Raw genomic sequence first — 22,673 nt, 5'->3', positions numbered from 1 at the left:
CATTGCTCACTTTGGTTTGTTCCACCACATTTTGCACATGGCCTAAACCCTATTTGTAAGCTGTGCAACCTGTTGTGTGCTAGGTTTCCTGGAGTGGGAATTAAAAAATGCTAGGGACCAAATTTTGCACTGTTACACCCAGGAAACCCCGTTGGCTTCATTGACATTTTCATGGATGTAGTTCAGAGGATAAAGCCAGATTCAAAGACCATTGAAGTCACAGGGAGTTTTTCCATGTCCTTCAATGGACTATCAATCTGGCCCACACTTTGGCTCCACCACTCAGTATTTAACCGAAGAGCCCAGCAGCTTTACTGAGGTCTGTATAGAAAGTCCCAGATATCCGGTGTGAGCATGAACTGGGTGTTCTGTAAAACCAGGTTGGATTATTTGGGGGCTCTCCTTACTCTGATTGGCCCAAAGTCCTGCTAAGGGGCATAGAGGGGACATATTATGGGAACATAATGGGAAAGGTTCTCATAATGCACATAGTCATATCCACTTCAGAATTCTAACTGTGCACAAATGATATCTCAGCACTAAGGCTGTAATCCTCCAACTTGTGTGGATACACACCTGTGCCTGCATGGAGCCCATGCAAAATCAACTAGGCTCTTCATGAGCTCAGGGATCTGCCTGCCACAATTCTGCTTGCAGGATTAGGATCTAATGCCTGTTTCTGTTTAAAGGGCTCAGACTTACTGTCTTCACTCAGACAAAACTCTAACTGATTTTAAATGTAAGCTTTGCCTAAGGAAACAGTGTGGTGTCGAACTCTATGAAATTCTTCTTTAAGACAACAAAGAAAAAAACACAAAGAAGGAGGACGTTCGGTGCATCTTTTCTAAATGCCCCCCATTACTCCAGGATGCTAGTGGCAGAAGATGCCTTTATAAATTCTGCACACCTGCTGACAGAATCCATTAAGTATTTACAGCTTTGATTGTGCACTAATTCTTAGGATATTTCAAAATAAGAAAGGTTTCAGAGTAGCAGCCGTGTTAGTCTGTATTCGCAAAAAGTAAAGGAGTACTAGTGGCACCTTAGAGACTAACCGATTTATTTGAGCATAAGCTTTCTTGAGCTACAGCTCACTTCATCGGCATGAAGTGAGCTGTAGCTCACGAAAGCTTATGCTCAAATAAATTGGTTAGTCTCTAAGGTGCCACTAGTACTCCTTTTCTTTTTTCAAAATAAGAAATGCTTATTAGCTTGACCATCCTAAGCCGTTTACTGGGGATTCCTGACTGCAGCTGGCTATAGCCATCACAAACTGATTAATGACATGTTTTCTTTACAACAACAGCTAAGAATTATTTTCCAGTGTGGGCACGGACAGAGTGTTACAAAAATGACCATCCAGAACTGAACAAGATATTTTCCAATAATTGGACTCCAAATAACTGACGGTCTAGTCTGCGCTGGTAGAACATTAACAGAGGCTATTGGTCGTCATGGTAAAAAAAGAGGTTGGTCTGACTGTAATCTCATTTATGGGGTTCAGAAAATTGACATCATGGCAGTGAGAGCTTATAAATAACTGGAGCACTGGCTTGCTAACAGACTGCAACCTCTCCGAGGGAAACATTCTATAGGCTGAATTCCCCAAGGGCAAAACAGAATTGGATTTTGTAAATTACGCTGAGACACTCCTGTTTAAAACACTGACAAGAATAAGGGGTTTTCATTTTTCTTTAGTTTAGTTTGTAATTTTGTTTAAAAAGCATGTGTTCCGGTGGTTGTGCCAAGTGCCTGGGAATCACCCTCATTCCTCTGGCTGTGCTATGTACTCTAGCTAACATCTTGCTATTTTTCCCTGGAGGAGAAGTCACCAGCAGTAATGAACACATCACAGACGAAGTCTGGTACTTTGGAGGGATCTTGGGATCTGGTGTACTGGTAAGTAGACAAATCCTGAAATTTTCACTTTTATTTTCTAAAGTAAAAGGTTAGGGTTTTACTGTAATTCCCCTGCACTTCAAATACAGTAAAACCAACATTGCAAATGACTCTTGATTGTGCACTTTGTTTAATAAGTAAATAGGCAATTTAAAACTTGTTTTGATTGAGTAATGAAAATTTCAATTTAGTGATAAAAAACAAAAGTCACTGGACTAATAGATTAAAACATAAGGTTAACTCAGAATGGTCCAACCTAATTGAACTGTATTTTTTTATTGTTGGTAGATGATCTTTCCTTCCTTGGTATTTTTGGGCCTTAAGAATAATGATTGTTGTGGATGCTGTGGTAATGAAAGCTGTGGAAAGAGATTTGCGGTAAGTGGAAAAGAAGGGTGTGGCCAAAAAAAAAAAAGCCAAATGGTTACAAACAATAACATTTATATCATGTCTGTCCATGTATATTTATGATGTTCTAGAGTGTGACTATGTAGTGCATGTGTTTGTTGTCCATAGCACAAAGTGCAAAATCCTGGTATCCCTTTGTGCCTTAAGTCAAGGATTAATGATGTGCCAAGATGTTGTTCTACCAGGACCCCTTGATAGTAGCAAGACCACTTTTATCGTGCTGCCTTGTTGGCATGCCAATGCGATACAGCTGTAGCTCTGACATGGCTTGTTAAAAGTGGGTGCCAATAAAACAAATTTCTTAAAGACCCACATTTTGCTTTTCTCAGATGATAGGACAGTTATTTTTTTTCTTTTTTGACAGATGTCTCTTGCTCCATTACAGTCACAGTATAGCTTTACTGTGGCCCCTACACATGTGTAATGTGGATCTTCTGAAAAATATTACAGCCATTTCCATAGTATAGTTATTTCTTCCTTTTATCAAATCCACGTCACACCATAAGAAAGACCCTCACCACCCAACAATATTAAGCAAAGGGTTGAAAAGGGTGGTGGTATGGAGCATATGATAGCAAAATAATAGGTTAAAGTAACAGTGTGTTGAAAGCAGCGTTGTTGTAGCCATATTGGTCCCATGATATTAGAAAGACAAGGCGGATGAGGTTATATCTTTTATTGGACCAACTTCTGTTGGTGAGAGACACAAGCCTTTGAGCTACACACAGCTCTTCTTCAGGTCTCAAAGAGGAAGAAGAGTGCAAGAAGAAGAGCTCTGTGTAAGCTCAAAAGCTTGCCTCTCTCACCAACAGATGTTGGTCTAATAAAAGATATTAGACCAACCTTGTCACCTTGTCTCTCGGTGTGTTGAAAGGCAGCTGACAGAGACCTTGTCTCTCGGTGTGTTGAAAGGCAGCTGACAGGGAGCAGGTAGGGCATATACAGTGGTTGCTTCGAAATAAGATACAGCATAAATTGTGTACCTCAAATTGAAGTTTAAAAGTCGACTCCGTATCAGTGCCAGTTACAGGGCATGATACAGAAGCACTCTGCAGGACTGCATTTTCTTTTGTAATAGGTCTCCAATCTTTTAAGTATTATGACTTTTAAGGTGGGTGAAAAATTGTATTTCAAATGGAGGCAGGCCCAAACAACCCCCCTTCATCTCCCCCAGCATGAAAATCCCTACACTGCACCACTGCCACATTCTGGGGAGCTGAGACATAGAGTCCAGTTCAAACTTTTTCTATAATGGGCTCTATTAAAAATATGGATCCAAACACCCTGAAGACATTGAGGAATTTTGGCTCTGGAGCCGAATGTGGAGCTGAACTTTTTGGCTTAGGCTCATTTCTAATTTCAGATGCTACTTCCTCCATTTTACACAGTGGAGGGGTGGAGTTGCTAGCACAGGAGATAGCGTAGCTGCCTCCATCTACTCTATGCCCATGGAAAATACCTCTACTTAGGGACAGCAGACTTAGCGGGCTGGAGAATTTGGTCCAGAATCTTTGTGGAAGAATGCACTTCTCATACTCAGTAGACTAGAATGGGCCAGATTCTGATCTCAGTAGCATGGTGTAAATCCAGAATAACTCCACCAAAGTAACAATTACTCCAGATCTGAATACCTTCCACTAGCGCATTAAGTGACGTGACTACACATCTCTCACACGTTGTTTGTTCTCTCATCCTCTCCCCAGGACCTGGATCCTGCATCAAGAATCACTAGCACAATCCCCCCATGTCTGTGCAAAGTTGTGGTGATTTAACTAGGGCTCTGCATAGCTGCAGAGGGCTGCAGTAGTGGATCCCAGTGTAGGTTTAGGGTCCAAGTCAAACTTTTCTTCTTTATTGCTGAATTAACACTGGAGGGAATTAGTTAAGCTTAGAAGCCACATATTCCGTCCCACGAGACTCTTGTTGCCAATTTTCTGTCATAACAATTTATTATTCTAAATCAGTTCAGCTGTTGGAGACCTTTAATATCTACCACATATTTTGAACGGTTAAATACATTTAATACTTTGCAGACAGATTCTACCATCATTTCACCTAGGCAACTCAATTGAATTTAGCTGGATTGTATAACTGAGAACAGAATTTTTCCTTTCATGTTAATTTGAACACCAGGCTTATGTTATGGAATTAATATTGTCTTGGAATGATTTAAAGATTTGATTACGTGAAGGTAACAAAATGTTTTCGAAGTCCAAGAAAAGGCTTTGGTTTCTAAGTGATTTTTTTTTTTTTAAATAATCATGAAGAATGCCAGAATGACGTTCTTTGAAAACAAAGTCTTCATTTAGCCACAGAACAGATCCAGCATGTGTAGTAGAAGCACAGGCTTCAGTATAGTTTTCCCACCTATGTACTTCAACTCTGTCCTAAAAGGGCCTTAACCATTTGGTATGATATAATGTAGTCCATACCTCATGTCCACTCAGTCCTTTGCCTCTCGACTGAAAGTGCCATCTCTGCATTAGTGCCAGCTGTGATGTTGGTTATGATGAGGACAAGTATACAACAGGAAGAAAAGAATGTGAAAAGGGAGGGGAAATTTACAGAGGCAGAATATAATTAACCATGCCGAAATTTGATCAGGACGCCAAAATTAACAATTCTGCTCTTGTGAAATGTGCCAAGGCATCTTCACAAAGGGTTGGGACTTCAATTTTGGCCATGATCTCATCTGACAGACCCTTCAGTGTGGCACAGTGCCCCCGAACACCAGACAGGGTTAGTACTGATTGAGGGAAGTGTGTCATCTACTGAATCACCACTACCACTTCCTGTAGTCTCAAGGTGTTCCTTTGAGGTCTCCTATGCAAACACCACTCCAGTCTGACTTGGTTTAAGCTTCTAAGGACCAATGGGAATTGCAGGCACATAGTGGAATGCCTGCAGACATATAATGTACATTAGAGTCTAGTTACATAATGCATTTATCTTATAAGACTGTTCAGGAGTTAGGGTTGAGACTGTACTACACATTCACTTAAGCGGGCTACATTTAACTGTTTGTAAGAGGTCAAAAATAACTTCATCTTTTTCTCTCTATCAGATGTTTACTTCTATAATATTTGCGGCTGTTGGACTTCTGGGAGCCGGATACTGCTTTATTGTGTCAGCAGTTGCTCTAAATAGAGGCCCTAAGTGTAACAGTTACAATAATTGGACCTATCCATTTGAGAATGGGTAAGATACTGCACTGCATCATGCATGGGTTAGCTAGAAAAGATGTAATATAGCCACTCACTGAAGCGGTACTGCACTAAGGAAGTTTGTGATGTCATTTCTAGATTTAATTCTGTTGTGTAAATAGGGAATTGCACACAATCACATTACTGAGACTGCAGTGTGGCTGCCTGCTGGATGAAGCACATTAGTGTTGCTGTGGACTGTTACATGGCTACACAATATTCTAGAATAAGAATACCATCCCCAGCTGAAACTAGAGGTTTCAAAGAGCCCCAATTAAGATAAATTTACCACTTGTCAGTTTATTCCTTAGATTTTTAAAGCAGTATGGGGGGATAGACTAGAGACATATGACTGAGTGTCTTTAGTGGGAATCTCAGATCTGAAACTGAGGCTATTAATATTTAAGAGTTAGTCTTTATGTAATTTTATTTTGGTTATGGAAATTGGAGGGAGTTGTCCACACTATGCAGCTGAAACTTCTTTGGTATCATGCATTTGTGTCACTTGTTCAGATCCCTGGATTCCCTGGCAGGAGTTTAAGTCAGCAAAGTTCAAACTGGAAATAAGATGCACATTTTTAATCATGAGGGCTGTTAACCATTGGAACAGATATCCAAGGGATGTTGTAAATTCTCTGTTACTTGGAATCTTTAAACCAAGGCTGGAGCTCTTTCTGAATGATGTGTTGTAGTTCAGCTGAAGGATGTTGGTCAAGGTGAAGGAACCACTGGATGAAATCTATGCAGGAGGTCAGATTAGATCATCATAAACATCTCTTCTGGTCTTAATACTGTTACTCTCTGGATTAACAGAGCATTAGGAGTATCCAGAGGCAATATTAAAAAAACAACAACAACCAGAACTGGGTTTTGAAATAACCTTCACATTTTGATTGAAATTGGCAAAGCCCAAAAATGGCAATGAGGTCTGCCATTCCATCCTTCTCTCATTCTACGGTGGCTCAGGGCTGGTTTTTAGAACAGCAAGGGATGTGTTTGTGCTGCTGTGTTATCTAGGCATGAGATGAAATACAGGTGACTTGTCAGCATTTGATAGTTGGTTAGAAATGTTATTTCCCTTTTCTCATTGTAGTAGAATTTCCTTTGTTTTGTTTTAATAACAATGTAAAACCATAACAATTAAGAAAAATATTTGAGTCTGAAAATTTACCATTGTTTCCCTGATCACAACTCCCATTGAAGATAATTTAACATTTTGTAGCACCAAAGTCAATGAGAGTTGCATCCTCTAATCCAAGGTCAGACTTTGGTGCTTAAAGCATTAAATCTATGCCTAATCTATCCCTGAGATGAAATAAGAGCAATCGATGTACACTAAGGATGAATTTATCTTCCTGTGTTCTAAATGCAACCCTATGATTAATGATACGATTCTGTCATGGAAGTCATGGATTCTGTGACTTTCTGGGACCTCTGGGACTTCTTCTAGGGCAGGACTGTGGAGTAGCTGTCAGCCCCAGAGCTGCAAGAACAGGGGCCAGCCCTGGAGCAGCAGCCACCAGAACAGCTGGCCAGCGGCCAGCCCTAGAGCCACAGAGCAGTGGCCACTGGAACAGCAGCCTTGGTCAGCCCTGGTGCCACCAGAGCGGTGGCCATCGTGGCCAGCCCCAGGCCCACGGTAACAGCAGCTGCCAGAACAGCTGACCAGCCCCAGGGCCACCGAACAGCTGACCAGTGGCCCACTGCCAAAGCAGTCTGCTGGAGCAGTGGTTGGGGCTGGATTAGCCCCTCCTGGGCTGGAGCAGCAGTGGTCAGCCCTGACGCAGGATCAGTGGCAGGGCTGGAGGAGCTGTAAGCCCCACAATGCTCTGTTTGTCCCCCCTCCCCAAGATATGTTTAGTAAAAGTCATGGACAGTTTGCGGGCTTCCATGAATTTTTGTTTATTGCCCGCTGTGACAGGTTCCCCCTGGGTTGCTACCTGGAACTGGGGTACCACTGGGCCCTCTGATCCACCAGCCTGCGTTCTCTCTCACACTGTGACAAGCTATAAAGTCCTCCAAGCTTGCACTTTGACCAGCATTAACACAGGTAGGGACACACCCAGCTGCAGTTACACACAGGCTCTCTAACCCCCAGCCTACAACCCCAGAGCAGTACCGTCCTGCCCTGGTCAAATCTGGCCAGTATATGGGTTTAATATCCGGTTCACCTCTCCCTCAGTATGAAGAGAATCATGCACACTTGTGGTAACCAAGCTGAGATTTTCCCCAGAAACCTTAGTCAAATGCACACTGGTTTAGATTAAAACATAAAATAAGTTTATTAACTACAAAAGATAGATAGATTTTAAGTGATTATAAGTGATAGTAATCTGCTTTGATCTGTTTGCTTAGTAAATAAAAACGCAAACTGAGCTTAACATACTAGATAGGTTGGATATGAATTAGCAAATTCTCACCCTGAGCGATAAACAGGCTGGCAGATTCTTAAGGCACTAGCTTTGAAGCTTGGGTTTCCCAGGTGTGCATACACAGCCGCCCATTCCATCCCAGTTCAGTCTTTGTTCCTCAGGTGTTTCCAGGTGTGTTGTTGTAGGGAGAGTGAGGTACCATCATGATATCATTTCCCCCTTTTATATCTTCTTTCCACTTGCTGGAAAGCTCTTTTGCTGTGACTTGGGTCAAACAGTTCCCATTGTGTAGTGCTATCTCTGAGAGGTTTCTATGGTACATAGTTCCTGGGGTAATCCTTGTGCTTGTGTGCATTTCCTCAATAAGCCATTAACATTGTTTGGCCTTTTTACTTTTGCACCTGAAAGGCTGCTTGTGGGTGTTTTCAACCTCACAACATGTTTCAGTAACTCATACATAGCCAAACTTCATCACTACACATATGATGATAACACATACAATCTGAAATATTAATGTCTAGCAGATCAAGACTTTTAGAATGATACCTCACAAGGCATACTTTGTACAAAACACATCCTAATTATATAACAGTGGTTATAAGGGGGTATAAGTGAATAAGGGGGTACCAGGGTGTCACCCCTGCGACCTGTCCCAGACTTTTACTAAAAATACCCATGACAGAATCTTAACTTTATCTATGATACGCATATGCATATTAGATGTACTGAATTTACCACTAGATGTCAGGGTTGCTCTATACAACTGCATAACTGGAATTGTGTTTAGTAAGAAAAAACACTTCACTTTCAAAGAAAGAAGAATACAAGCTTGGGTGACCACAGAACAGGCAGATCTTTGGCGTTGATCTTATTTGATGGTCCTTCTCATCTTCTTCCTTGCTTTAATCCCATTAGCTGTAGTTCACCCTACAAGTCCTCTCCCTCCAAAGTGCTCTGTTCGATGCCATATCCTCAATCACACCACATGCTAATATGTCTTCTTTTATGACATCCCACCACTTCTTGGGTCAGTGTCTGTTTCAGTCAGTCCTGATCTGTTGGGCCCTCTTACCCACGTTGTTGTCAGGACTGTGCTTTACATGACCCAAGCCATCTGAGCCTGCACCCCCTCATTTTTTCATCTAGGGGTGTTACTTTGACTTTGTCTCTAACATACACATTCCTCACGTGTTTTTTTTCTGTCTTACACCACTCATCCATCTCAACATTTGCATTTCTGTGGAACAGATCATTTGCTTATGTATCTTCTTTGTCCAGTACCCACCACCATACATTCAAACTGGATGGACTGCCATTTTCTAGACTTTCCCTTTTACTCTTCCTGGTATCCTCCTGTCACATACTACACCACTTATCTCTCTCCATCTGAGCCAGGCGCTTATTATTCTCTCTCTCATTTCAGCCTCCATTTCCCCATTTATCTGGATTCTGGAACCCAGACACTTGAAACTTTGCATTTTTGGTATTGTCTGCCCAGCCAGTTTCAAGGATAATGCTTCAGTGCTCACATTACTGAAATTACATGCTATATGTTCTGTTTTTTCTCTCTAGTTATTTTGATCCCTTATCTCTCCAACACATCTCCCTGTTTATTATCTACACCATGTTTCTACTCACTGCATAGAACAATATCTACAGTGCACAACATGCTCCAAGGTTTCTTCATTTGTGAGTTTGTTGTGAGGGTATCCAGGATGAGGATAAGCAAGAAAGGGATCAGTGCTGATCCCTGATGTACTCCCACCTTTATCGATAGCTCATCCGTTTCACCACTAGAAGTTTTAACTATTAATGTTGCATCTACATACTTGGCTTGAACAAGCTTCATATGAAGTTCTGGTATATCTTATCTGACGGTTCCTTCCTGACAGAATAAAATGAAGTATTTAATTGCCTTCAGAACATATTTATTCTTTCTTTACCTGCTCTTTGTTCGTGCTGTAGTCAGATAGAGGATGTCAATGTTTATAAATGCAATTATTTGAAATCAAAACTCTTTCATTATTCCACAAGCAGAAATACAAAGTGCCATTAATAGTGATATGGAAATTATTTTAGAGTCAAGTGGATACAGTGACTCACTTTTCAGATTACAATAACAACAAATTAGTAGCTACACTAGTACTGCTACTACTGATTTACTATTAGATCTATTGTCTTTCTCATTTGCTTTTTTTCTTTTTACACAGGAATTATCTAGGCAACACGACCATTTGGACCTTCTGCACATCACCTGAAAACATAGTTCCCTGGAATTTGACCCTCTTCTCCTTGCTGCTGATAATGAGTGGAATTCAAATAGTGCTTTGTGCCATTCAGGTTGTCAATGGACTCATTGGAACAATCTGTGGGGACTGCAGCTGTTGTGGATGCTGTGGGGTAAGCAAATTTGTGTCTTCTGCGTGTGATTACATTAATCAATAAAGGATGCAAATATTCTTACATTAAGCTATTACATGGGGCAATTGCAAAACTCCCGAGTGTGTTATGGAGAAAGGACTTCAATGTTGTTTTAAGTGACATACTGTGGAAGATTTAAAAGATACTGGGCCAGACTCTCAGCACTGCAAAGTTCCCTTTTCAGTGCTCTGGTGGCTTAAGGGGGACTTAAAACTGCCCTAAGTGGGCACCCGTGGATTTCCGGGGCATAGGGGAATCCTTAAATGGCAGAAAGCTGGTGGAGCCAGCTCTGCATCACCCCCTACTAGCCCTCATGAGGTACAAGGCATGTCAGAAGCATGGGTCATGGGTAAGGGGTAAAGCCCAAGGCCACAGCACTCTGGTGAACTCTACCAGCGCAACAGTTCTAAGGTGGATTTTGCAAGTTGGTGCAACTTAGACCAGCCCTGAATCAGCCCCACACAGCCTTGGGATAACTTGTACTAGAATAATTCCAGTTCAAAACCCCTAAAGCATTTTCTCTTGCTGAAAACATAATCTGAGTCTCTGACAAATTACAGAGATTGAAACAGCACACATTTATTGAACTGATTCCTGCAGGGCTTGCAAAATAATAAAATCCATTAAAACTCACATGAATATTAACCAATATAAATGATCTTTGTATTTTTTTCCTTCTAGGGAAACGGAGCTATTTAAAGAGAACGAGGACTGCAGAAATCTCTTCATGTGAGAAGAATCCCTTTAGAGGCACTTCTTTTGTATGTTACTTTGGTGAGCCATGTTCATCTGCACACTCTCTGACTAAGAAGGTCTAGAATGAAGGGCATTTCACGCTATTGTTATGAAGCCCTGACTGCCCTTTGCATGCCATTTAAATCCCACGTCCTAGAATGAATTAAGCCCAGCTATTCCATTTATATTTATTTTTGTAAAACAGCTTCCATTTGAAAAGAGCCTCTTCAGAGTGGACGTTCATCATCGCTTATGAATTAGCTCTCTGATTGGGGAATGATGAATGCTGCTAATACAAGTTCAGTTGTAATTTAATTGTATCTGTTTCTTTTTGACACTTATGAAATGAAAATGCAACAAATCTGTAACTTTCTTTTGAACTCTAGAATAAAGTTTTATTTGTTTCTACATAGAAAAGTGAAGATTTCTATGCTCCGGACGTGAGATCATTAAAATGCTCTTTGTAAAAAGACTTTGTGGTGTTAATGATTTTCATCTGAAGTCTAATGGGATTTTCCTTTTCATTGGCTGTGATTGACACATGGCATCTATCCTGCACAACATGATTATTGTGCATATAAATACAAGGGTAAAAGCGATGAGCACACTGGGCAGTGTGGAATGCAATCCTGCAGGAATGAGTGTGTTGTTACTAAGCCCCCAAGTTATTCCTGACTCATATCAGGAATTAAGCCAAAAAGGGAAATACATGGCAATTAATTATGATGATGATCTTGCTTATTCCAACATTGTCTTAGAGTCACCCACTATCTGTCTTATTCCAGTCACGGGGTATGTCTACACTGCAGTCAGAGATGTAACCACAGACACACCTGAGCTAGTTTTGATCTAGCTAGCTTGAATAACAATAGCAGAGAATCTGTGGCAGCACCTGCCAGTGCAGCTTGTACAGCCCCTACTGCCTGGCTTCATTTCTATTCATTTCTGTTATTCAAGCTAGCTAGATCAATGCTAGCTCAGGTACGTCTACACCCATGCTGCTGTCACACCTCTAATTGCATGGCAGGCATAGTCTATCAACTAATGATGTCAGCACACGGGACTGGAGACTTACTGCTTACTGTGAAAACTTGTTCTTTTTTCTACTTGCAAAAGGCAAAATTGATAGCTACAAAGATAGTGACAACTCCGTATGCTAGTCATAGGAGACCAGTACTGCCCTCAGATGCAATTCCCACAGAAGTCAATTGGCCAAATCCTGCAGTACTTGTTCAGTCAGAACTTCCACTGAAATCAAGAAACCAAGCCGTACAGACCTTTCTCAGTCAAAACTCCTGCTACAGTCAATGGGAAGTTGATCTGAACAAGGACGATAGGATGTGGCCAGTAGGAGTTATGCGTGTGTATCTCGGCTTGAAATGTTTGCAGAAGGAACTATAATACTCTGCATAACCAGTAACTTCATTTCACTAGAAGGAAAGGGTTTTGGTTTCCCCCCCGTCAAAGGTATGGGAGAAGAAAAGATCCTACCTTGTCAGCTACTTCTCAATGAGGAGTATTCTTCTTCATAGGCTAGGTCTACACTATAACCTTACATTGGTCTAACTACATCGCCCAGGGGTGAGAAAAATCCACACCCTGAGCCATGCCGTTATACCAACCTAACCCCTGCGTAAACAGTGCTAGGTTGACGGGGGAGCTTCTCCTTTCAACGTAGCTACCGCCTCTCAGAGAGGGGGATTACCTTTGCCCATGAGAGAAGCTGTCCCATCAGCATAGTAACATCTTCACTGAAGTGCTACGGCTGAAGCATTTTAAGTACACACCTGCCCAAAGTCTCTTCTGTTCCCTTCAGAGCCCCTCCTCCACCACCCAGCCCTTTCAGCCCATTCAAGTCCCACTTGTCCTTTGCTCCCACACCTGCACACTTCCCTACGCACCATGTGCTTCTCTCACTTCCTGATGTTCCCCTTTGTCAGCAAATAGCTAAATACTTGTTGTAAGCCGGAGCCCCATGGCTGACATGAAGGAATTTAGCATCTCTGTGCTTCAGTGATGGGCACAGTAGGAACAGCCAGCTACTAAGGGAAACATTGGTAAGGTGCCTAAATGACTTAGGTGCCTGAGTCCCATTTTCTGAAGCACCGTAGGCCCAGCCCCTCAGAGGTATTGAGGCTCCTGCTAACCTCACTGAAATCACTGGCAATCACTGGAAGCTAGGAGCCTCAATGCCTCTGAGAAGCTGGACTTTAGGAAACTGGGTGGCTGGCCCTTCAAGGGGAATGGGGCCCAGCCTCCCTTGCAGCACTGCCAATGTCAGTGACTCAGGCCCTAGCAAAGGGAAAGCCCAGGGCCCCACAAAACCATAATCTGTCTCTGATAATACTGCACCTGTGGCTGATCAGCTACCTCCCAGCTGAGACTAATCAGAGCAATAGAAAAGTCTGCAGGTGGCTCAATTGGGGTGGAGAATTGTTGGGCCCATGTTAGTGCCTATAGCAGGCTCTGGAGCAGGGTGAGTCTCAGGCAAGTAGCTGGTGGGAACCTGTAAGGAATAGAGAAGACCCTGCAGAAGATCCCAGGTCCAGGGAAAAGACTGGCTTTATATGTGGAATTTATGTTAAACTGTTTCATTGCAAAGGATTGGCCTGAGAAAGAGGCCCTGAACCAGACTTTGGGTGTGGTGCCTTCCTGGCCTGGGAAATAAGACAACAGCCCCATTCAGTTTCAATGCAATTTAGGCCCCCTAAGTGACTTTTGAAAAATGAGGCATGTCACTTAGGCACTCCCAAAAACTTTACCCAGTGAGATTATGGTTGACTGTGTTTGTGGTCAGGTGTAGGGTAGACTATCAGCCCCTATTCTAACGTGTGTGTAGAGGTAAATGTTTTCAGTCCTATAGGAACTTTGATTGTTGTATATCTCAGTAGCAACCTGACCAGTTGGTCATGGACTCTGTGAGAGAGCTCATCTACTGGCGTTCTTTCCTGGGCCAAAATGATAGTGGACAAAATGAAGGCCTAAAGAATTGTGACGGAGGAGACATTGGGGGCAATAACTTACTATAGAAAGCTAAGTGGTACTGCATAGTGATGGTTTTAACAACTACTGTAACAGCAATACAATTGCCAGAGGTAAAACTCACAAATAAACTAATGTAACCCTGCTATGAACAAAGTTCTTTAGGAGATAAGATCTTTATTTTAAAGGAACATTGCAATGTTGGACTAGTGGTAGAAAGGCCCGGTGTTCCCGTGCCTCCTACCTCTTCCCCAGGGACCTGGTGCCCTTCCTACCAACCCCCCAGAAAATCTCTAATAGGAGAAGTTGACCTTAAAAAGACCAGGAAAGGAGAGAGAATCAACAGCCGCCAGGCTACCTTCAAAGACATGTGACGGAAAGGAGGGGGTTCCGTGGCTTTGGGGCCTTTAAATGCCTATCAGCAGGGGTGAAAGTGAGCCAGTACGGTACCGGTAAAAAACAGGTACTGGCTGTACGCAGCCCACATTACCATGTGAGAGCAGGTCCAACCCTTAGGGTATGTTTACACTATAATAAAAGACCTGGGGCACAGCCACTGCTAGCCGCGGTCAGCTGACTCAAGCTTGCAAATTGCAGTGTAGACATTTGGGCTGGGGCTGGAGTCCGGGCTCTGAGACATTCCCCCTGGAAACCCCTCACAGGGGGAAGGTTTTAGAGCTGGGGTGGGCAAACTTTTTGGCCCAAGGGCCACATCGGGGTTGTGAAACTGTATGGAGGGCCGGGTAGGGAAGGCTGTGCCTCCCCAAACAGCCTGGCTTCCGCCCCCTCCCACTTTCTGCCCCCTGACTGCCCCCCTCAAAACTCCCGACCCCTCCAATCCCCTCTGCTCCTTATCCCCTGACTGCCCCATCCTGGGACCCCCCATCCCAACCGTGCCCCCCCCGGACCACACCCCCATCCAACCCCCTCTGTTCCCTGTCCCCTGACCGCCCCGACCCCTATCCACATCCCTGCCCCCAGACAGGCCCCCTGGGACTCCCACCCCCTATCCAACCCCCCTGTCCCCTGACTGCCCCGACCCTATCCCCACACCCCTCCGCCCCCACAACAGGTCCCTTGGGACTCCCACGCCTATCCAACTGCCCCTGTTCCCCATTCCCTGACTACCCCCCGGGACTCCCTGCCCCTTATCCAACCCCTCCGCCCCCTTACCATGCCACTCTGAGAGGCAGGAGCTCACAGACGTGCAGCCTGGCCGGAGCCAGCCACTCTGCCCAATGCACTGGCAGTGTAGCAAGGTGAGGCTGTGGGGGAGGGGGACAGCAGGGGAGGGGCCAGGGCTAGCCTCCCCGGCCGGGAGCTCAAGGGCCAGGCAGGACGGTCCCATGAGCCGGATATGGCCCGTAGGCCATAGTTTGCCCACCTCTGTTTTAGAGCCTGGACTCCAGCTTCAACCTGAACAACTATGCTGAAATTTTATCACCACCACACCCTCTGAGCCCCGAAGAACCCTTCAGCTGACTCAGGCTCTGAGACTCAGTGCCATGGTTTTTTTACTGCAGTATAGCCATACCCGTAGTCTCTATTGTACTAGACGAATACGCTTTTGCAGAGTTACAGTCAGCGATATCAGTTATGTAATAACAATAGCCAGATTACTTTACCTATTCCTCCTTACTTAATGACAATACAAAGTAGACTATATCTAGATTTGGATGACTTCCAGCGATCAGGTCTAATTGTACTGACATTCTATTGGTTAGTTCTGATTACCATTTTTTCCATCCCCTCTTAGAATATACTAACATGTTCTGTAATGACAGTGAATCGTGATGAGTCATCAACATTGTTCTCACAAAACTCTGCACTTGCTGCTTGAACCATCCACTAAGCAGAAACAGAGTCTCAAAACTCAGTTGTCTATTCATTTATTTTAGATTTAGATGGAATTTCACTTGAGTTTGGGGTTAGCATACAATTATCATTGGGCTTGCTCGGTAGCAAATGCTATAGTTAAGGCTGAAAAAACAGTTTATCTTGTGAACACACGGGTTGTAATTTTCCTTGTCTTGTTCATCACAAGGTGAGCTGGATTTTTTGGGGGTGGGGGGTGGGGGTTGGACAGGGAGAGAAGGGGAGGAAAGATGGAGTCAGCAATTTGAGTGAGAGAACATGGGGGAAAGTGATTCTGCTCTCCAAATTGAAGATAGTGACTATCTTTTTCACCTCCCGTTTTTTTCCTTATCAGTATAATAGCAACATTGATGTAGCTGGAAGCCTGGGATCCAACTTTGCTCCAGCACTGCAATAATGAAGTGTGTATATAAATCCACATAGGAACCAATTTTGTCTTCACTTCCATGGGAGCAGCTCAACAGGACTTTGATGGGAGGTTCATGTAACTAGGAACAGAACCAGGCTCCTTCTGCATACAGAATATTACAGAATATAGGTAAATATGCCCTGCCGCCCCAGCCATGCTGGAAGACTGATAATTAGTGCCTAACCTTGTTCTGAGAAGCAAATTTGTTTATTCAGGAATATTAATCAAGGGGTTTTTTTAGCAAAAACCTCAAATGTGTGTTTTCTCAACAAGGTCTTTCAGCTGAGTCTTGAAGAATAGCTCTGCTTTAATTTCATGTTAGGCCATATTGCTCAAGACAGATTACATCTCCTATGTCTTCTCATGACAGACCTGTTATAAAACTGTTTCTTTATGAGTAATCTCCCAAGATTGTGATCTATGGAAAGCCTCATCCATTTAGGAGGGGGGAAGGCTCAACATTTTGGCCTTCCCAGATGGCAATTTAATAGTCCCACTTGCTGGCCTTCTGTGCTTGCTTTTCATCAGCTGCTCCACTGTAGGCCACACGAAGAAAACTATGTCACACACAAGAAACCTGCAAGGGATTCCATGGAAATGCTTTGCATCTGTGCAACTGTTAGTCCCACTTTTCCCTTGAGAATCTTTACTGGTAATGCTTATTGCCGCAGAGATCATGCCTAGAGAAACTTTGAAGACATTCCTGTGAATCCTGCATTTCAATTGCAATCTTTCCTAGCAGGGCCTCAAAGTTCATCTTTAGCAACAACAATAAAGCTTTTTGCTGTTTCTTATCAAGCTCTTTAAAAAAGAATTCTTTCAAGTGTGATGACTAGAATTGTGCATAATGCTCATGTTTGATCATATTAAAGAAGTTCTATATTAAAATCACAAATGAGTTTGATTCCCCATAGTTTAAATTCCAGGGTATTACTAATTAAGAGGTCTCTTGGTTTTTGGTACTGTTTCTCTCCCTCTATGTGTGAAACTTGCAAGCTGCTAATTGCGTTAGTACATTCTAAGACAGAGTCTGTTCTCAAAGCAATTCTTTGTAATAACAACTACTCACACAGAGAGAGACTCAAAGCAATACTCTGTAACAATAGAAACAGCACCCAGAGACTCCCCGCCCTTTTGTTGTATTCATCTTGCTTTGTTAACAATTGTGATTAAAATAGAGATAGAGGATGGATGTGGATGGATGCTTGGTGTGGATGATAACTGAATGATCAGGGAGGTGCCAGCCTAGGAATCCAGTGTCCATCGGCTGAAGGCGGCGTCAAGTGGAAATAACCAGAGGACCCCCGGAGGGCAGACTGGAATCCACCCAACAGCCTCAAGAATGGGAGAACCAAAGAACAAGATAACATCTGGCAGCACGGAGCCGTCAGGAATGTGCCATCTGCTGATTGATTCAACAACAGCATGATGAAGCAATTCCCATAGACTGGCATAGGAAGAAATTCCTATAAAAATGGACTCTAGAAAGTGAGAACTTTGGGGTCTGATTCTGCAAACCAACTTCCAGGAGCATCAGACGAGCATCTGACAAGGCCCTGCTCCCTCCTCATGTCCAGGCCAGCTGGCCAGTGGCTTGGCATGAGCAACTCTAAGGCTGGTAACTATGATAACAACCTTGCAGAACCTGTGTTTGTATGAATGAATGTGTGAATAAATATGAGATTGAATGGAATGTTATAGCTGTAACTAACTGCTTACTATGATTCTTTCTGTATTCACAATAAATGTGGTATTTTGCCTTTTCCCCTTTAATAAGATCCTGCTGGTTTTTATTTTATTGGTATAACACTCACACAGCATAACCACCTCTTAGTTTCTTTGTGGGGGGGTCTCGCGGTCTGCGCTACCCAGATTTTCAAATTTTGTGACAAGAAAACTAGGCTAATCACAGTTAACTTCAGGCCGGAGCAAGCACTCTGTTCCTCTATGGTTCTAGTCAGTGTCCCTTTCACAGCTGTGCCTCTTGCGGCCCTGGCATCTACAGCTGCAGCTGCACTGAAAGAAAGTTCTGAGATCTTAGTGGTGGTTCTGCCTGTCTGTCTCAGGAGGAAAGGCTGAAGTTAAGCAGCCACGAACTGCTTCTTTGAACAAAGATGCAGGCAGGGAGGGTGGCTGCAAAATTGGGGGGGTGGGGGGGGTTAAAAAAAGCAAAAGGCACCTTTTCCCACCTCCTACTAGTCCTACCCACCCAGTGCTGTCAAAACCTTGCCCTCCCACTCATCTCTGACAAAGACATATGAAAATGCTCCTTAAGAAAGTACCAAGAAAGGCCCCAAACCAGTTCTTTTCAGTTTAGTCCTATGCTAACTGCATATGCAAATCTTTGTCTCAGTTTTATTTCCAGAGCTGAGCTGTCACCAGAGGGCACCAGATAATTTCTTTCCAGCTATGTTTGACCAGTGAGTACTAGACAAGAAGCTGCATTCTATGGACCAGTGTGTCTCAAACACCACTGCATCCATTCCCCAATGCTCAGACTAAAGCCTGGGGCATGTGACAGTAGCACTTTTAACCTGAAGATTGTTCTGCTGCCATGTTTAGCTTGGTAACTTTCTGGCTTGTGGTGTTGTCTCGGGGGAAAACAAATGGAAGAAAGAGAATTGAAAATGTAGTATGCGTGGAAGAGCAAGTCAGAGCTGCAAGGGAACAACCTGGAAGGGCCGAGTATGGCCATAAGAGGTGAGACTCTGGCAGGTCCCTCTTGATAGGGAGCCTTTGTCTCTCATGGTTGGTGCTTCGCTCACTGGGGGCCTTTTCTTCTTTGTTAGTCCACTCATAAAAAATGCATTTTTAAAACATTTATTGAGGCTGTTGTGATTAGTGATTGTACATAATTACTGGGTGTCATTGGATTTACTAGCTGTATCACAGCAGTTCTTAATATACCCCACTAAAGGGGGCTATGGGGTGGTGTGTGTGTGTTTTTTTAACCTTTAGTGCTGCCAGAAAACACTTCCATGGAAGCTTGTCAGGGACTCACTCATCCTGGGACTTCGTCTTTACCCCACATTCTGTTCTATCACATTGTTTTATTCATGGAGATGGTTATGATGAACATTTGCTTGTTGGTCACAGGTGTGCCTCAGGGCATGGCTGTCAGGCCGTGAGATGTTTACAAACACAACATACACTTTAAGTGGCATTTCTTTTGCAAGAGTCCTTTTGCAGTGATAATGCAATTACAAGTAATATCACATGCTGCTGGACAATGCCACACCCGTTACAATTCTGTGCTGGAAAGGAATACCAGCTAATATCTGCCAGAATTCACCAATAGGCTACATATGTATTTTTGCATGGCAGACACCTATTTTGCCATTTCATTAGTATCACGTGCACTGCAGTGGCTTTCAGCACCTACACGAGGAACACCTACTTGCAGGTTTATATTTCATGATGGACGTGATCGACATTTCAGCATAGGGGGCTGCAAATGCCAATAGCAAGAGCAGTGTCTGGTGACAAATAATAGTGCATTGTTGAAGCTGTGAGATGAAGACTTTACAGGAAATCCCCATCATATTATCAGTTTTCTCCCAGCGGAGCACTTTTGGTTCCAGTTTGATTCCACATTTTGGGCTATATTCTCTCCTCTTGCAGTCTGTGGAAAAAGTGCTTTGAAATCTCTGCAAGTTAAAATTTGTCAAGTTTCAGAGCTATGCTACTCTATTCAAGTTCTTATTGCATGCCCATCACCATGGTATCCAAGCCATTTCTCCATTCAGGGCTAGGGCCTTGTGCTCATGTTGTATGAATAGAGGGTCCATCCACATAGATCTCATCCGGACAAGCTCAACTATGTTGCCATTGGCTTCCCAACTGCAACTGACATCTCTCCCCGAGCAGGGAAGAAGCCATGAATGGGGAACTAATGCTACACTTGATTCCCAGGAATTAAGGCATTGTAAAATAAGAACAGTAGCCTGAGCTAACAGATGTGAATGACTGGAAACTGATGCTGTTGGCTCTTGGCTAACATGGCCATTTTAAAGGAAGCACAAGCATCTTTCGTTGGGTAATTGTTCCCTTCTAAATTCAGAAACAAAACTTCTGAAAAGACTCACCAATAAACAAACATATAGATTGCCCGATAAATGACATTATGCTGATTATTGTATTTGACTTGGTGCACCTGGGGTACTAAATACAAATGGAGAGATACAGCATTTGACCATCCCAGTGTACCAGCCTCATAAGACTGACCTTGAAGTTAGCCTCAAGTCACCGGTCCTGTAGTCACTCTGAAGCAGGCAGAGCCTGTTATGTACTACTGCACCAGATATGGACTACAGAGCTTGCTTATACACACCAGATATGTTCATGATAAGGTATTTTAATGCTCTTCCAGGTACAGCTGAGGTTCCTTTAAATAGGACATTTTAGATACATTGCCACCTACTGGTGGAACAGTATAATGCAGCTTAGTATTCTATTACAGAGCCAATGAAATTCAGGTAACCCATTGTTTCATGTTCTCTGTGTATATAAATCTCCCCACTGTATTTTCCACTGAATGCATCCAATGAAGTGAGCTGTAGCTCACGAAAGCTTATGCTCAAATAAATTGGTTAGTCTCCAAGGTGCCACAGGTACTCCTGTTCTTTTTGCAAATACAGACTAACATGGCTGCTACTCTGAAACCTGTCATTATGCAAATCAGAGACCAAACCGTAATCTGAGTTATTAAATATATTTGTGCATTTCCCATTTAATAAATGTTTCACATTAAATGATTCCAAACACCTCCCTTCAGCATCCTAGTCAACCATTCACAGGGCAACCAATTTTTTCTGAAAGGATTAATCATGATTCAGAAAGCTATAAAATGCCAGGGACTTATGAATTAACTGATAGTGATGGTTTTGTTCGGCTGTTAGCTGTCAGCGTTTCTACGCCCCTATTGCACTGTGTCATTCATATGTATTTAAATATTATCAGCCACTGTATAATGACTGTAGGGTATAAGCTGTCATTGCTTCTCCAGTTCTTCTGTGTTCCCATGTCCTCCAATTCTCTCACTACTCTTTCTTTCTGCCCCTCACTTCTTTGATTCTCCTTGCATTTTATTCTTGTCTCAGTTCTATCCATGTCTGAACTAAAATCTGCCCATCCCCTTCCTTGTCTTAATTTTACCTTTCACTTTGCCTCTGTCTTCACTGATCAGCCCCCAATCATTATTGAATTTACATTAGAAATATGGGTGCGATTTCCTTAAGAGGTAACTTGAGGTGAACCACACCACAGAAGTGCCAGTTGTGACATATGCCATAAGGAACTGGAACTAGGCATCAAGAAGCATGGATACTATGTTCCCTTGGAAATCCAAAGTCAACTGGGCCACCTGTTTCTTATTTGTGTCCTGTAGGATTGATACATTCCACATGACTTTGAGACCCCCTAAGGTCAAATGCAGCTCTGATTAGAAAAGGAAATGCAAGTGTGAAGCTTGTCTTAGTCTCTGGTGGAGAGTAGCTCACATCACATAATTATCGCACAATTGGGCCCATTAGGAGCTTCTGCTCAGGATGAACTAGTTATTTTTAGATTCCATCTACAGTTTCATGTTGGATATTCATTAGTCCAACTCAGATTTATATTATTAAGGGCATTAAACATTTGAGCTGTGCAGTTACCCATCACTTTACAGATCACAGATAAGACACATTCCTTGCCCCCAAGACAAGAACTATCAGGCATAGAACAGCTGTTAACCTTTAATGAAAAGATACATGTAAGATAGTTACATCAACAGGTGCTAGAGTAAAGGATGATATCACATTCCATAGTAGCATAGTGGAGCAGATGGATGCGGCAGCTGTTTCCAGCTACCTTTTATGTCATCATTTTATAACTGCTTGTGCAATGCATTATTAAGGCCCCTCTTTTTTTATTAATGCAAGTCACAGTAAATGGATTCTATCCTATTTGACATCTCTGTGAACAGCTTACCAGGCTACCGTGCTTTTAAGTCCTTGAAGTATTTTACATTCCTCTGGTGTAGAGTTAGAGTACATAAGTAGTATTTGCTGTAGACAAAGGGCACAGAATCAGGGTTCCAGGAAGACAGCCTTATGAAAAAAGATGTAGTTGAGATTCAGAAAGGGACTTGAGAAAGCCCGTCCAACAAGCCAATTGTTTGGGAGATCCTCCAATCCTTCGGTCTTCCTTCACCCCGTAGTCAGCATGTCTATGTTAAGTTCTAACGACTTTTTTAAAATTATCACCTTCAAAGCACCTTTCCAAAATAGTTACTTAAGCCTCACAACACCCCTGTGAGATGGAGAGGAAGAGAAATTGTTTACTCAGCTGTTAATGAGGGAAAACATTTTGTGATTTGCCAGTGAGAGA

The 22,673-nt window shown here is 42.9% G+C and overlaps 1 protein-coding gene across 1 annotated transcript; it reads left to right on the top strand.

The window, feature by feature from the left end:
* The first annotated feature begins 1,725 nt into the window (after window positions 1-1,725).
* On the top strand, window positions 1,726-11,255 carry TM4SF4 (transmembrane 4 L six family member 4). Its single transcript, XM_073358772.1, has 5 exons — window positions 1,726-1,899; window positions 2,188-2,277; window positions 5,372-5,505; window positions 10,093-10,282; window positions 10,985-11,255. The coding sequence occupies exons 1-5, from the start codon at window positions 1,726-1,728 to the stop codon at window positions 11,000-11,002; spliced, it is 606 nt and encodes a 201-aa protein (XP_073214873.1). The 3' UTR covers window positions 11,003-11,255.
* Window positions 11,256-22,673: the final 11,418 nt, after the last annotated feature.

This window comes from Lepidochelys kempii, chromosome 9 (genome assembly GCF_965140285.1).
Source record: "Lepidochelys kempii isolate rLepKem1 chromosome 9, rLepKem1.hap1, whole genome shotgun sequence".
Taxonomy (NCBI): Eukaryota; Metazoa; Chordata; order Testudines; family Cheloniidae; genus Lepidochelys; species Lepidochelys kempii.
This window is presented reverse-complemented; position numbering and strand designations above follow the sequence as displayed.